The sequence below is a fragment of the Monomorium pharaonis genome, unplaced genomic scaffold, assembly GCF_013373865.1.
Source record: "Monomorium pharaonis isolate MP-MQ-018 unplaced genomic scaffold, ASM1337386v2 scaffold_635, whole genome shotgun sequence".
Taxonomy (NCBI): Eukaryota; Metazoa; Arthropoda; class Insecta; order Hymenoptera; family Formicidae; genus Monomorium; species Monomorium pharaonis.
The window spans coordinates 3237-18791 of NW_023415951.1; the positions used below are offsets into that span (position 1 = coordinate 3237).

General features: G+C 28.8%; 2 protein-coding genes and 1 long non-coding RNA gene across 3 annotated transcripts; all 3 read left to right on the plus strand.

The window, feature by feature from the left end:
- Positions 1 to 292: 292 nt before the first annotated feature.
- Positions 293 to 2408, plus strand: LOC118648734. The gene is made up of 2 exons (XR_004965420.1): positions 293 to 1961; positions 2029 to 2408. It is a non-coding gene; the product is annotated as an uncharacterized LOC118648734 (long non-coding RNA).
- A 3251-nt stretch (positions 2409 to 5659) lies between these two features.
- On the plus strand, positions 5660 to 10943 carry LOC118644074. The gene is made up of 6 exons (XM_036295130.1): positions 5660 to 7161; positions 7758 to 7991; positions 8677 to 8856; positions 9212 to 9394; positions 9830 to 10011; positions 10459 to 10943. Exons 1-6 carry the CDS (start codon positions 6978 to 6980, stop codon positions 10462 to 10464), a joined length of 969 nt encoding a protein of 322 aa, XP_036151023.1. The 5' UTR covers positions 5660 to 6977; the 3' UTR covers positions 10465 to 10943.
- LOC118648735 lies at positions 10234 to 15108 on the plus strand. Its single transcript, XM_036295131.1, has 2 exons — positions 10234 to 10640; positions 14759 to 15108. The coding sequence occupies exons 1-2, from the start codon at positions 10508 to 10510 to the stop codon at positions 15106 to 15108; spliced, it is 483 nt and encodes a 160-aa protein (XP_036151024.1). The 5' UTR covers positions 10234 to 10507.
- Positions 15109 to 15555: the final 447 nt, after the last annotated feature.

Consider the following 15555-nt stretch of genomic DNA (forward strand, 5'->3'; position numbering starts at 1 on the left):
TATGACAAACAATAGACATGTAAAAGTGAAAACCATTTTTTAATAGGTACAGGGTAATAATTTGATAAAAAATTTAAAAAGTGAGCAAATTTATTTTTGAAATATATTAATTGCTTAACATCTGGTGAATATGTCCACTTTTGACATTTTCACTCAAATTATGTGAATATAGAAGTTTTCAAGTCTCTAAGGCCCGGTTCCACAACTCACGGTTAAATTAACTGGCTGATTGTTCCATTGGAATTGACCAATCGTATTTGTCGTTAAGCAAAATTAACAAATACGATTGATCAATTCCAATGGAATAATCGGCCAGTTAATTTAACCGTGAGTTGTGGAACCGGGCCTAAGAATCTTTATCATAATGTCAATTACTCATTAAAATGCAATGTATCTTGCATAGAATTTTAATGTAAGCAACATGTTACACTTGATGGAAAATAGTATATCTAGACAGAGTTCAAAGTTACATAGAGTATTTTTATGACACTATTACAGAATTTGGCATTATGTACATTTCTTCTTAAAGCGACAATGAAAACTTTATTATTATGAGTTTAAAACTTTAATACTTTTTGCTCATTAGAAAATGGTTTTCACATTTATATGTCCTTTTTTCAGACAGAAGAATCTACAACAACAAACAATATTACAAATATATTTTAAATTATGAAACAATGTTAAAATAAAGTTCGCTTTTTATTTTACAAAGGAAATAAAACCTGAAAAATCCAGCAAAATTAGGAAATCTACAATAATCACACGTAGAGCATGTCACATGCCAAATTTTAGCCCAATCAACTTATTGTCATTTTATTTAATTTAGTTTATTATTTAGTTAATTAAGTATTACAAACTTTGACACTGAAAATTTTTCAACTTTTTAAAACGAGTCTCTTGTGTATTAATGGATGCATTAGTTGTTGCAATATTTGATAAACTAGTTACATTATTATTTATTGACACAATAAACAACATTGTTTATTGACACAATGATAACAGTATTACAAATTTCTTAACTTTACAAAATTCGACTTTTAAACATATTATGTTTACTGTACAATTTTTAATGCGTAAGAAATCAATTGTTTATCATACAACTCGATAAAGTTTTCAACATATAGTAATAGAGTTTAATTGTCGCTTTAAGAAAAAACTTTTTTATAGTGCCAAATTCTGTAATAATGTCATCATAACACATTATGTGTTATTAACACTAAACTTTGTTCAGATGCATTATTTTTTGTTAAATGTAATATATGTTGCTAACGCTAAAATTTTAAGCGAGACATGTATTGCATAATTGATCGATCTCAGATGCATAAAAAATTGTACGATAAATATAATATTAACTTCAAGTCAAATTTTGTAAAATTAAAAAAATCTGTCATTTCTATCACACATGCAGTATGTCTGGAACAAAATTTTGTAGTAACCAATAGGTTATCTCTCATCATTAAAAATGATTGTTATGAAATAATTAATAACCTATATTAACATTTGAAAACGGTACTATATTATCATAATAAAATTTTTTTATCTTATGAAAACGGTTCTCTTTTACACTAACAGATGCATTAGTATTGTAGGATATAATAAACTCGTGTACACTTTATTGTATGAAAAAATTTTTTAATGAGCATAAACTAAGAATTTGATAAAAATTAAAAACGTGAAAAATTTTATACTATTAGAAATATATTAATTGTTCAACATCTAGAGAACATTATTACTTTTGATATTTTCACCCTAATTATGTGATACAAGGAATCTTCTAACATAATGTCAATTACTCGTGTAATATGTGTCTCGTATAGAATTTTAGCATAAGCAACACGTCACATTTGATGGAAAATAGTACATCTGAACAGAGATTAGTGTTACATAGAGTGTTTACGACACTATTACAGAATTTGACACTACATGTTTTTTCTTAAAGCGACAATTAAATCTTTGTAACTGTAAGTTTGCAACATTATTACTCTTTGCTCATTAAAAAATGGTTTTCACTTTCACATGTCCTTTCAGGTAGAAGAATATTTATAACTACGAATGTTAATATTACAAATAAATTTTGCATTATGAAACGATGTTAGAGCAAAGATCGCTTCTTATTGTACAAAGGATAATAAAATGTGAAAAGTCCTGCAAAGTTAAGAAATTTACGTAAATCACACGTAGAACATGACACATGCAAAAGTTTAACCTAATCAACTTATTGTCATTTTATTTAATGAAAAATTATTTCTTTTAACAGGCTTATTTCTTATTCATGCTTCCTTGCCATCACAAAAATTGTCAAAAGTTTTTTTGCTCAAATGAGTCTTATGTAAAAATGGTTCCATTAATTATTGCATATGTTAAATGTATTGGGTCAATAAACAATAATGTAACAAGTTTATAAAATATTGCAACAACAACTAATGCATCCGTTAATGCACAAAAAACTCGTTTTAAAAAGTTGAAAAATTTTCATATTGTCAAAATTTGTATTTGTAATACTCTTATCAAATATTAATATCTATAATATCTGTTCGTAACAATCATTTCGTGTTAAAAGGGATGTGATTATTGCAATATTCTGCTCAAGACATACTACATGTGTGATAGGCATGACAGATTTCTTAATCTTACAAAATTCGACTTTTAAGGTTAATATTATGTTTACGGTACGATAATTTTTAATGCGTAAGAGATAGATTGTATATCATACAACTCGATAAAGTTTTCAACATGTAGTAATAGAGTTTAATTGTCGCTTTAAAAAGAAACATTTTTATAATGCCAAATTCTGTAATAATGTCATCATAACACATTATGTGTTATTAGCACTAAACTCTGTTCAGAAGCATTATTTTCTGTTAAATGTAATATAAGTTGCTGACGCTAAAATTCTAAGTGAGACGCATATTGCATGATTAATCGATCTCATATGCATAAAAAATGATAAATATAATATTAACCTCAAAAGTCAAATTTTGTAAGGTTAAAAAATCTGTCATTTCTATCACACATGCAGTATGCTTGAGCACAATTTGGTAATAATCAATACGTTATCTCCCATAATGAAAAATAATTATGTTCTGATTATTTTCTATATTAATATTTGAAAATTGTTTTACAGACTGTCATTATAAAAATTTTTTATTTTATAAAACGAGTCTCTTCTGTGCTATCGGATGCATTAGTATTGCAATGTATGATAAACTCATCTTTATTATAATAAGTAAGCCTGTTCGTAGGAATGATTCTTCACGAAAGAAAATGACAATACGTTGATGGTGCTATTTGGCATATGACATATTGTACGTGGGATTGGTGCAGACTTTCTAACATTGCAGGACTTAAAGTTTTATTGTCCTGCGAAGTAAAGTGATTTTTATTGTTTTTTTATTCAAAATATATTTGTAATAATAATGTCTATAGTTACAAGTGTCCTTTTGCCTATGAAAAATGTAAAAGTGAGAACATTTTTTAATGAGCACAGGATAATAATTTAATAAAAATTAAAAATGTCAGCAAATTTATACTATTTGAAACATATTAATTGCTCAACATCTAGAAAACATTTTCACTTTTGACATTTTTCTCCCAAATTATATGATATAACATAAGTAACATGTTACACTTGGTAGAAAATAATACATCTAAATAGAGTGTTATCAAGAGTGTTTTTATGACATTGTTATAGAATTTGATATTATGCGTGTTTTTTCTTAAAGCGACAAATGAAACTTTATTATTCTTTGCTCGTTAATAAAAGATTTTCACTTTTACATGTCCTCTTTTTCAGGCAGAACACTTATAACTTATAAATATTACTATTACAAATATATTTTGCATTATAAAATGTTAGAATACAATGTTGGAATAAACATTACTTTTTATTTTGGAAAGGACAATAAAGTGGACAATAAAATTAAAAGTTCTGTAAAGTTAGGAAATCCTACACTAGTTACAGGTACAATATGTCACATGATAAATTTTAGCACAACTAACATTTTGTTAAGTTATTTAGTGAAAATATATTTCTTTTGACAAGCTTACTTTTTATTAATGTTTCTTTAACATAAAAATTGTAGGAATTTTTTTTATTAAAATGAGTTTCTTACATAATGATTGTATTAATTATTGCATAATACGTGTATTTTATGAGTGAATTGTAATATTTATCAGATAATATTACAATAATTAATGCATCAGTACGTTAATACAGAAGAGATCCGTTTTAATAACACGAATCATTTTCCAAGTCACAAAGTCTGTAATATTCTGTTATCAAATATTAATATAGTCTATAATCTATTTATAGCAATCATTTTTATTAAGAATAACAACGTATTAATTGCTGTTTAATTTTGCTTAAGACGTACTGCATTGTAATAGGCATGATTTTTTAATCTTACGAAATTTAATTTTTAGGCCCCGGGCATAGACTTTTGCATAACGCTTAAGAGAATTATCCAATCAGAGCTCTTAATTTCTATCCTGGGAAGGAAATAGAAACGAGTTTGATTGATTGGTTTTCTTATGCGTTACGCAAAAGTGTGTGCAATGATATTTATTAAAGGATTAAACATCCTTAGCGCATATAAAGCATAAGGGTGCTGTCCCATGGTGCTCTGAAAACGAAATCGGAAACGCAGATCGCCAATCACAAGATCATTCTGATAGAACCTTTTTAAAAATTCCGTTGAAATGGTTCCCGTGATTGGTGATCCACCTTTTTTCTTCTTCTTCTTTCCCGTTAGGTTAGGTTAGGTTTCCGTCCAATCCGCCTTTCTGATTCCGTTTTCCAAGCACCATAAAAATATAATAGTTGATTATTCCATTGAAATTGACCAATCGTATTTGTTATTAAGCAAAACTAACAAATGCGATTGATCAATTCCAATGAAATAATGAACGATTAAGTTAATTAGAGTTTAGTGTAAGTGGCCTTCAGTGAGAGTGGTTTTAAGCTCGGTCTACGATAAGTCATTAGTCGTTGGTCGTAAGAAATCTAGCCAATCACAGTTGATCTTAGAGAAGAATAAACGAATATGATTGGTTAAATTTCTTACGACCAACGACTAACGACTACTTATTGTAGACCGGGCCTACATGTGACGTATTTGCGTAAGCTTAACTTGCGTCAACCAATCACATCGTCTTTTATGTGCCCTAAGGGCTCTGGCACACCAGCGCGATTTTGTCGCGCGATGTTCAATGAGCGACTGTCTTTCCGCTCATAGCTGTATACCCATTGGACATCGCACGTCACGCGCGACAAAATCGCGCTGGCTGCCAGAGCCATTAAGGGCCATCTACAATGGAGAGTCGTAGGCCGTAGCAGTAGTCGTAGAAAATGTCTCCACTTCGTATTGCTTTACTGTTTTCAGCCTACAGCAGACATTGAGCCAATTCATTGCGTGCTTACGATGAGCGTTGGGGCATTCGGGATTAGTTTTTGGTCGCCTTTCTTTGATGGCCGGCTTGTATGTTATTGCTACGTCGTTTTTATTTTAGACAGCATTGCCGTAGTTTTAGTGCTGTTACGGCTAAAACATTCCATTGTAGATGGCCCTTAAGGGTGCGGTCCCATGGAGCGGATTATGCAGAAGCGAAACGAGCGGATCACCAATCACGGGATTATTCTGATAGAACTCTTTCAAAGATTCCGTCGAAACGGTCCTGTGATTGGTGATCCGCTCGTTCCGCTTCCGCATATTCCGCTCCATGGGACCGTACCCTAAGACGATTTTAGGGACATTCAGAGCACGTTAAAGATGATGTGGTTGGTTGACGCAAATTACGTTTACACCGTATGTAAAGCCACTCTGAGGGTGCAGTCCCATAGAGCGTATTACGCCTAAGCGGAACGAGCGTATCACAAATTACGGGACCGTTTCGACGGAATTTTTGAAAGAGTTCTATCAGAATAATCTCGTGTTGGTGTTCCGCTCGTTCTGCTTATGCGTAATACGTTCCATGGGACTGCACCCTGAGGCTGATGTCCCCTGGAGCGGATTATGCGGAGCGGAATGAGGGTGCAGTCCCATGGAGCGGATTATGCGGAAGCGGAACGAGCGGATCACCAATCACGGGATTATTCTGATAGAACTCTTTTAAAGATTCCGTCGAAACGGTCCTGTGATCTCGTTCGCACATGTGTACAAGTGCAAAATCCACCTTTTGCACTTATGCGCATGCACGAGACCATCTTTTGCACTTGTACGCATGCGTGAACGAGAGAGAAAGGTATTACCCAAAGCATGCTAGCCTTTTCCCTCTGAATCTTACCCCTACTCCCACAATGCTCAGTCTAGATATATTATAGGCGAGTTTTTTAATTTATCGATCAATTGCATTATGCACAGATGCTTTTCTCTGTAAAAACTTTTTTTGCGCATCGTGCGATTGAGTAATCGATGAGTTAAAAAACTCACCTTATGTCTATGGACGCGACAGACTCTTATTGGGTGCGTTCCACTTAAAGCTTGCAACGACCGTGGAATCATTTTATCCTTGTTGTTTATCAAATATTAAACAAAGATAAATGACGCTCGCAAGCGTTGCGAGCGTTAAGTGGAACGCACCCATTGTAGATCCGCCCTAATCCGCTTCATAGGACCGCAACCCGAGTGGTTGCGCTGCTGGTTGCAATGGCCGCATTCAGCAAACTCAGCAGCTAAGTAGCAATCGAACATGATTGGTTCTGACTTATAGAACCAACAAATCAACGGCATTATTCAACGGAAAATCTAGTAATGTTGCTCAACTACTGAGTCTGCTGAATGCGGCCAATGAGTCTTTATTGCGATTAGTTTTTGCTCTAGTTCTATTAAATAACTAAGACCAAGAACCAATTGAATTAAAAAATCACTGCGCGGCAAACTGTAGATGCAGACCAATTGAGACAAAGGTTAATATGCGATGTTCGAAGATGTGGATTTTTTATTGTATCTGCGCATTTTACGGTAAAGATATCTGTCGTGATGAAAATTTATATTAAAATTTACAAGGAAGTTGTAAAAATTCTAATAATGTTTGCTTTAGTAATGCTCACCAATGGTACATATTACGTATGTCCATTAAATGATATTTACGCAAGAAAAGGTAATAATTGCATGTTGAAAAATGCGCAGTTAAGAACAAAGGCATGCATAATGGCTGTTAACGGTACGTATGTTTTCACAATAACGCTATTGTTGCTAGAATTAACGGTAATTTTTACTTTTACTTTATCGCTGTGCCATAAGAAACACGTTCCTCGCATAATATGTTTAATGTCGTTTTTTAAATTATTGTACCTTTATGGAATCATTTTCCTTATCATAGATGCACTGTTGTATTATAATAATTATTAATCATTATTTTTGAAAACTTCTATAAGAGTACATCTCTGTCTCATCAATACAGAGAAGCAGAAAATAAATTAAGAAAGTAAAAAATTAATACAAATATTATGTCGTCAAAATTAATTTTTACAATATAATAATTGATAATTATATTGCAAATAATTGATGTTGGCCAGCAATCAATTCTGAAATAATATAATATTGATTTAATAACTTTAGTATTATTTTTATGAAAAATGTGACTTTTGTATTATTTTTATGAAAAATGTGACGTGACACATTTATATTTTTATGTAAAAATTGTTTCCACATTTATTTAAAATAATTTATTAAAAAGTATTACATTTTGCCTATAATGTCTTTAAAAGTTTGTAAGAAAAATGGGGACAAATTAAAAATATTTTTATATATTTGTAGCAAATATCGAGCATCTTTCTAAAATTAAAAAAAATTTAAACCATAATATTCCTCGAGTAAAATTACAATCTATAAATCTTTGCAAGTATAAAACACTTAGCCGACAAAAGCCTCGAATAATTAAATCTGAGGTACTTAAAAAAGGCCAAAAAATAAAAATAAAAAATAAAAGTAAAACTAATCAGCAGGCGCAAGAAAAACTAAAGACTACATCTGAAGAATACAATCTCTCTGGTAAGAAAATTGAAATTGAATATAAAGAAACTATTTTTTCAGAGTATATAAGTTTACTTCAAATTTAATTTATTGCTTATTGATGTTATCATCTTATTAAAATGCCATTATAACATAAATGAATTAAATGAAGAAATAGATACTATTTAACATTAATATCTAATAGTGATATTAATACACTGTACATCTTACAAAAATTTAATATTGGTAATAAGTTGGTCAATAATTAATTATTTATTGAGTATTAATAAAAACAATTGTTAAAATTAATTTAAAATAAATAATCACTAACATTTTATATTGCCAGTATTAAGTTTCTTTAAACTTTGCTCTTTTGTTATTTCATATATATAAATATAGTTCTTACAAATAATTTTTAAAATTTTTCAAATATGTATGATGTCAAATGTATATGGTAACAATAATAACAATAATAACTTCATTAATTTATTATTTCATAGTATATAAGTTTTTTAGACATTAATGTATCAAATGTCTCTTACAGAAATTTAATATTGACAGCATTAAATTGGCTTGTGATTAATTATTTTTCATATTAACAGTACTATTGGGTTAGTGCTTCTAATACGCAAAATAAATAATTAATCACTACTCAATTTAATGCTAATATTAAATTTTTATAAGAAACATTAATATCTTCTTTGACTATTTTATATATATTTAGATATGATTCTTACAAATGATTTTTCAAATGCTATACTACAAATAGACACTGTGAATAATGATAGCTCGTCCACTGATTTATGTTTGAATATTCAAACAAGAATATTGGAAAAATCTAATACTCGAGAAACATTAGATACATTGGTTGAGAGATCAAAAACCAACACTGATGAAGACAATTGTAAGTTATATTTAATATATTAATACTGTTATAAATATTAAACGTCATATTCATTGTCTTTCTTATTACAATCTTTCACTTCAACTTAATTTATTTTATACATCTCAAATTTGATATCCATAAATATTCTTTTTTTATTATCTATTGTTAATATTGTTAACGTTGTAAATAATATTTCATAAATTTTAGTATTAAATTGATCTTTGATTTATTATATATTATTACTATTAAAAATACTGTTATTAGTTCTTTTAATATTCAAGGTAAATAATTAATCACTGCTCAATATTAATGCTAATATTAAATTTTTGTAAGAAACATTAATATCTTCTTTAACTATTTTACATGTGTTTAGATAAGATTCTTACAAATGACTTTTCAAATGCCGCATTACAAACAGACACTGTAAATAATGATATCTGGTCCACTGATTTATGTTTTGAAAATATTGAAACAAGAGTATTGGAAAGATCTGATAATCAAGAAACATTAAACATGTCGGTTGAGAAATCAAGAACCAATACTGATGAAGATAATTGTAAGTTACATTAAATATACTAACATTGTTATAAATGTTACATCGTATTAAATTGTCTTATTACATTCTTTCACTTCAACTTAATTTAAGTTATTTTATATATCTCAAATTTGATATCCATTTTGCAGCTATTTTAAAAGTATTTTTTTTATTATCTATTGTCAATATTGATAACGTTCTTCAAATTTTCTTACAACTATATTTATTTATTTTATTAATTTAACTATATTTATTTATTTTATAATGATATTAATATTTCATAAATTTTAGTATTAAATTGATCTTTGATTCATTATATATTATTACTATTAAAAGTACTGTTATTAGTGCTTTTAATATTCAAGGTAAATAATTAATCACTGCTCAATTTAATGCTAATATTAAATTTTTATGAGAAACTTTAATAACTTATTTAACTATTTTGTATCTATTTAGATATGATTCTTACAAATGACTTCTCAAAAAGTACACTACAAATAGGCATAATGAAAAACAATAGCTCGTCCACTGATTTATGTGTTGAAGATATTGAAGCAATAATATTGGAGAAATCTGATACTCAAGAAACATTAAATATGTTGGTTGAGAAATCAAGAAAAATACTGATGAAGATAATTGTAAGTTACATTAACTATACTAACATTGTTATAAATGTTAAACGTTGTATTAAATTGTCTTATTACATTTTTTCACTTCAACTTAATTTAAGTTATTTTATATGTTTCAAATTTGATATCCATTTTGCAGCTATTTTAAAAGTATTTTTTTTTTATTATCTATTGTCAATATTGATAATGTTCCTCAAATTTTCTAACAACTATATTAATTTATTTATTTTATTAATTTAACTATATTAATATATTTATTTTATAATGATATTAATATTTCATAAATTTTAGTATTAAATTGATCTTTGATTCATTATATATTATTACTTCTAAAAGTACTATTATTAGTGCTTTAAATATTCAAGGTACATAATTAATCACTGCTCAATTTAATGCTAATATTAAATTTTTATGAGAAACTTTAATAACTCATTTAACTATTTTGTATCTATTTAGATATGATTCTTACAAATGACTTCTCAAAAAGCACACTACAATAGGCACTATGAAAAACAATAGCTCGTCCACTGATTTATGTGTTGAAGATACTGAAACAATAATATTGGAAAAATCTGATACTCAAGAAACATTAAATATGTTGGTTGAGAAATCAAGAAAAAATACTGATGGAGATAATTGTAAGTTACATTTAATATACTAATATTATAAATGTTAAACATATTCAATTGTCTTTCTTATTACATTATCTCATTTTACTTTAAGTAAATTGAACTAAAATAACAGAATGTATGTTTCGTATCTTCCAACAATTGTATTCCTTATCTTAATTTAAATTATTTTGTACAGGGACTTAGACCGAAATCAAATTATGATTCGGTTTCAGTTACGGTTTAATAAAATATTTGAAAACTGTACCGATTCAATTTCAGTATAATAGGTTCAAATTTCTTGATAAATAAAGAAAATCAAAAACCGTTTAATTTGTCTTTTTTCGATTCTGATCCAGGCACTTAATTTTTCGATTCTTAATAAATAATAATAATTAATAATATTTAATAATACTTTAAATAATTGTAGAGTGTAGCGGAAACAAAAGCTGAGTTGAATTGTCCCCATAAAATCATTGCACTACAAAAAGAAAAGAACCGATTGGAACCGGTCCAGGTCCCTGATTCTGTACATTTCAAATTTGCAGGATTGGGTGGTAACTAGTTAAATAGTTGAAAGTTATTAATAAAGTTAAAAAGTTAATAACTTAATTTAATTTAGTTAATTTTAAATAATTTAATTTTTAATTTTAACTAATTATTTTTTAAACGTATAAACTTTAACTTATTAACTTTTTTGCTAAATTAAAAATTTTATCTGGCAAAAGAAAAAATTATAAAATTTATTTTTGCATAAAAACAATTTTTTTGTTATTTCATATGATTTATATTATAATTTTATTTACAAATAAAGTAATAAATATATTTGATGATATTGTAATTATGTTGGTAATCTGATTTAAATAAATTATATGGCTTTTTCATTTAATATAAATAAAGCTTTTCAAACTTAACTTTTACTTTAACTTGAGTTAAAGTAATCTCAACGTAACTTTAACTAAGTTAGTTTTTTATTTATGTAACTTTTAACTTAATTAAATTAATTTTATAATCCATTAACTTTAATTTAATTTAGTTAAAAACAATATATTACTTACCCAATCCTGCAAATTTGATATATTCATTTTTCGGCTATTTTGACAATATTTTCTATAATCTTTTACCTTGTTAATATTCTTAAAATCCCAATTATTATCGCTAATAATATTTTTTTAAATACTTTTTAAAACATTAAAAAATATTTTTAAACATTTATATTTTATTAAGTCATTTACGTTTTATTTGCAAGTATTACTTAGTGTTTTGGACGATACCGAGACTAGTCTCGGTCTCGGTGTCGAGATCTAGACGAGACTCAAAGTTTGAATTCGAGACAAAGACGAGACTTTTTATGCTGAGAGTCTTGACGATATCGAGAGTCTCGTCGAGAATTTTTATATATGAGATATAACTTTATTAATCAGTCATTTTTTTTAATAAGAATGGAAAATTTAATTACATGCGGATATATTTATTCTTGTTTTCATTAATCATTATTTAATTTATAAATCATTAAATAATGATTTTAATAATGATTTAAATAATGATTTATAAATTAAATAATCCACCTCTTATTCTTATTACGTCAATGTCAGAAGTCGTTTAAAAAAAATCATTTTTCCGAATTACGAGTAACCCAACGCGAAAAACACAGAACGGCGTGACAGAGGGAACATTAACGAGGCTTTAAATAGATTATTAGTTTATTTATTGAAGTAGATTCTACTTAGTAGAATGTGTACTGTGTGTGTATGTGTGTGTGTGTGTGCGTGTGCGTGTGTGTGTAATACCATTAGAAGAAAATTTTTCAAAGCCAACAACATAGAGCTTAAAAAACCAACATTAAATCTTTAAAAATTAAAACCTTTAATTTAAAAACTTTACTGATGAGGCTGTCACTACAATATTTCAATTTTATCTTTAAGACTACAATTCAACCAAGAATTTATACATAAAATAATGCGTACCTATGTTTCATGTAATCTATTCTTGTGTTTTCTAATGACACCTTGGAAAATAAACTTTCCGCTGGAACAGAAGTGGCGGTAATACCAAAAATATCCTTAGCCATTATTGATAGAGTAGGATACATTGCTTCACTTTGTTTTCACCAAATTAATACTAAAGATTCCTTTGATGCTCTTGGTGCATTTACATATGTTTCAAATTCTTGAATTGGCGTTTGTATTATTCATTCCATGTACAGAGAGTCAATATGTATATTATCTTCATCTGTTTCAATTGTGTTCTATATAATTATTACCATCATTTTGTTCTTCATTGTAATAATTTTTATAAAATTCTAAAAACTGTTTTATAGACTCTGCTTTCATTTCTTTGCCCCACGAAGTCAAATCAAAAGTTTCAATTTTATAGCGTGGATCTAAAATCAATGCGACACAGTAGATCCAATTAGTCTATTATGTGAATAATGCTTAAGCATTTTGTTACATCCTGCTTGAAATGCAGTTAGTCGATCTTTCTGTCTAATTCAAAAATTTTTTTCTTGATAGAATCTAAAAGCATATTAAATTCTACAATTATACCATCGGTAATGTTACATATTTATCACCTAACAAAGTCGACAAAGTTTTAAATACTTTAAAGTACTTATAAAATTTTTCAAGAAGTTACCATTCATCTTGATTAAGTTTTAAATGAGAAAAATGATGTTATTCTCGCAAAGCGTATTTAGGGGACTTTTTAAATGCAGTCCGGTTTTTATCACGTCATATGTACTGTTCAAACGTGTCGAAACGTCAATATTAGGCGATACATATTTAACATTTGTAGTTTCGCAGCAACTACGTAATTTAATTTGCCATTGTTGACGAACATATTTTTTTAAACATTTTTCGCAATTTTGTTATGCATTGTTCGTCATTCATATCATTTTCTATTTCTTCATCTTCGGCATCTTCGTTATCGTACGTCATATCTTGCAGCTTTATCAATTTCAAAGTATCTTGAATACCTAAATTTAATATATGAGCAAAGCAACGAAAATGTTGCTGTTTTGCATCAAAGCGAATATTATTTTCTTCCATAAGATTTGTAATTCTTTCATAAACCTGGTATTTGCAGATGCGTTATCTACTGTTATTCCTCCACACCTATTTTCAATGTGAAAAGATTTTAACAATTTATAAAAAACTGTAGCAATATCTTCTTGCATGATTTTTGTTAGAAGGAATAAAATCTAAAGCTACGGACTGTAGTTCCCAATTACTGTCTACAAAATGGACTGTAATTCCATAGAATGATATATTTGCCAAGGAATTCCATCCGTCGATAGTAAAAGAAATTTTTGATTTATTTTCCATTAAAATTTTTTTCAAGTATTGTTTTTGCAAACTTTTGCATTACTTTTGTTCTTATTGAATCCCGTCTTGGTATTATAATTTTATCGTTAAGTTTTTGAAAAAAGTCGTGTAGCGTTATCTTCGAAAAAATTAAAAGGCAAATAAATTAATTTTTCAGATAAGTAGTTTAATTGCAATTAATTGATTATGGTTGGCCCCGTTAGCTTACTGAAATATGGTTAACGACTTGGACGGGGTGGCTGCAGGAGGGGGGACGAGGGTCGTGTGTGTGTGTGGTGTGTGCGCGCGCGCGCGCGCGTGTGTGTGTGTGTGTGTGCGTGTGTGTGCGCATGTGCGAAGCATTCTCTGCACCACACAGCTTTGCGACGTGGCCATTTTAAATGTGGCTGTTCCGAACGTGGCCGTTCCAAACTTGGCCGTTTCGAACGTGGTCATTTCGGACGCTCCCTTACATTTTAAAATGTAATTCTTTATCACTGGGGAGCACTTTAGGCTCACAGTAAAAATAGTGAATAATTTAAGTTTAATCGCATAAACCAAAAAGGTTAGAAAAAATGCTTTTTATGATTATTGAGACCGAGAGTCTTGATTCGAGACCGAAATCGGGATGAAACCAAAATTTCGAGACTGAGATGAGACTCGAGCTAATATCGCCTCGTTTCGGCGAGACCGAATCACTAGTATTACTTGTAAATTACTTATGCATCGTATTTTCTACACATGAGAATATATCAGTATATACTTCTAGTATATACTTAGTATATATTTAGTAGATAAAAGTATAAGGGTTTTTTGTGTATTTTGCAATTGTATTTTTATATTAAGCTTCTGAATATATTCCTTCGTCTACAAGCGAGTCATCAATTTACTCAGATACAGAAAATGATAATACAAAGAATAATAGGAAAAATGTCTCTGTAAATAAAACTAATACGTCTAGTGGTTTAGACATATCTAATCTACATTTGTCAGGAACAAAAATGTGTGATGATGCTGAAATGTATGTCACAGAATCGTCAGGAAAACAAACACATTCCAAAAAAAATTGTTGTTATTACTGCAAAAAGCTACAAAGTAAGATAGCACGTCACTTAGAAACTGTGCATTCTAATGAAAAAGAAAAGAAGTTAAGATTTAGTGTATTACCTAAAGGAAACTACGAAAGAAAGAAATAATAGAAACTCTTCGACGAAATGGCAATTTTCAGTTTAATACTAAAAAAGAGATAAACAATGGAGACTTATCGTATGTAGGCGACCAAACAAAGATGGCATAGAACGGCTACTGATTTTTTACCTTGTGGTAAGTGCAAAGGATTTTTTCAAAAACATCTCTTCGACATCATTTTCGTCGTTGCACTGGACGTAATAGCAAACATAATAAATCAATAACTGTATTGGGTCGTACTATTGTTGGAAGAACTCACGAACTAGCTAATAAAATTCTTAGAACAATTGTCTTTCCCGTATTACGAGACGATGATGTGACTCGTGTAATAAGGTACGATCGGTTAATAATTCTATATGGAAATAAACTTTGTTTGAAATATGAGATTGCAACACCCAACACGACATGATAAGATCTAGGTAATTATACAGGCTTTTATTTCATTTTGTAATGAT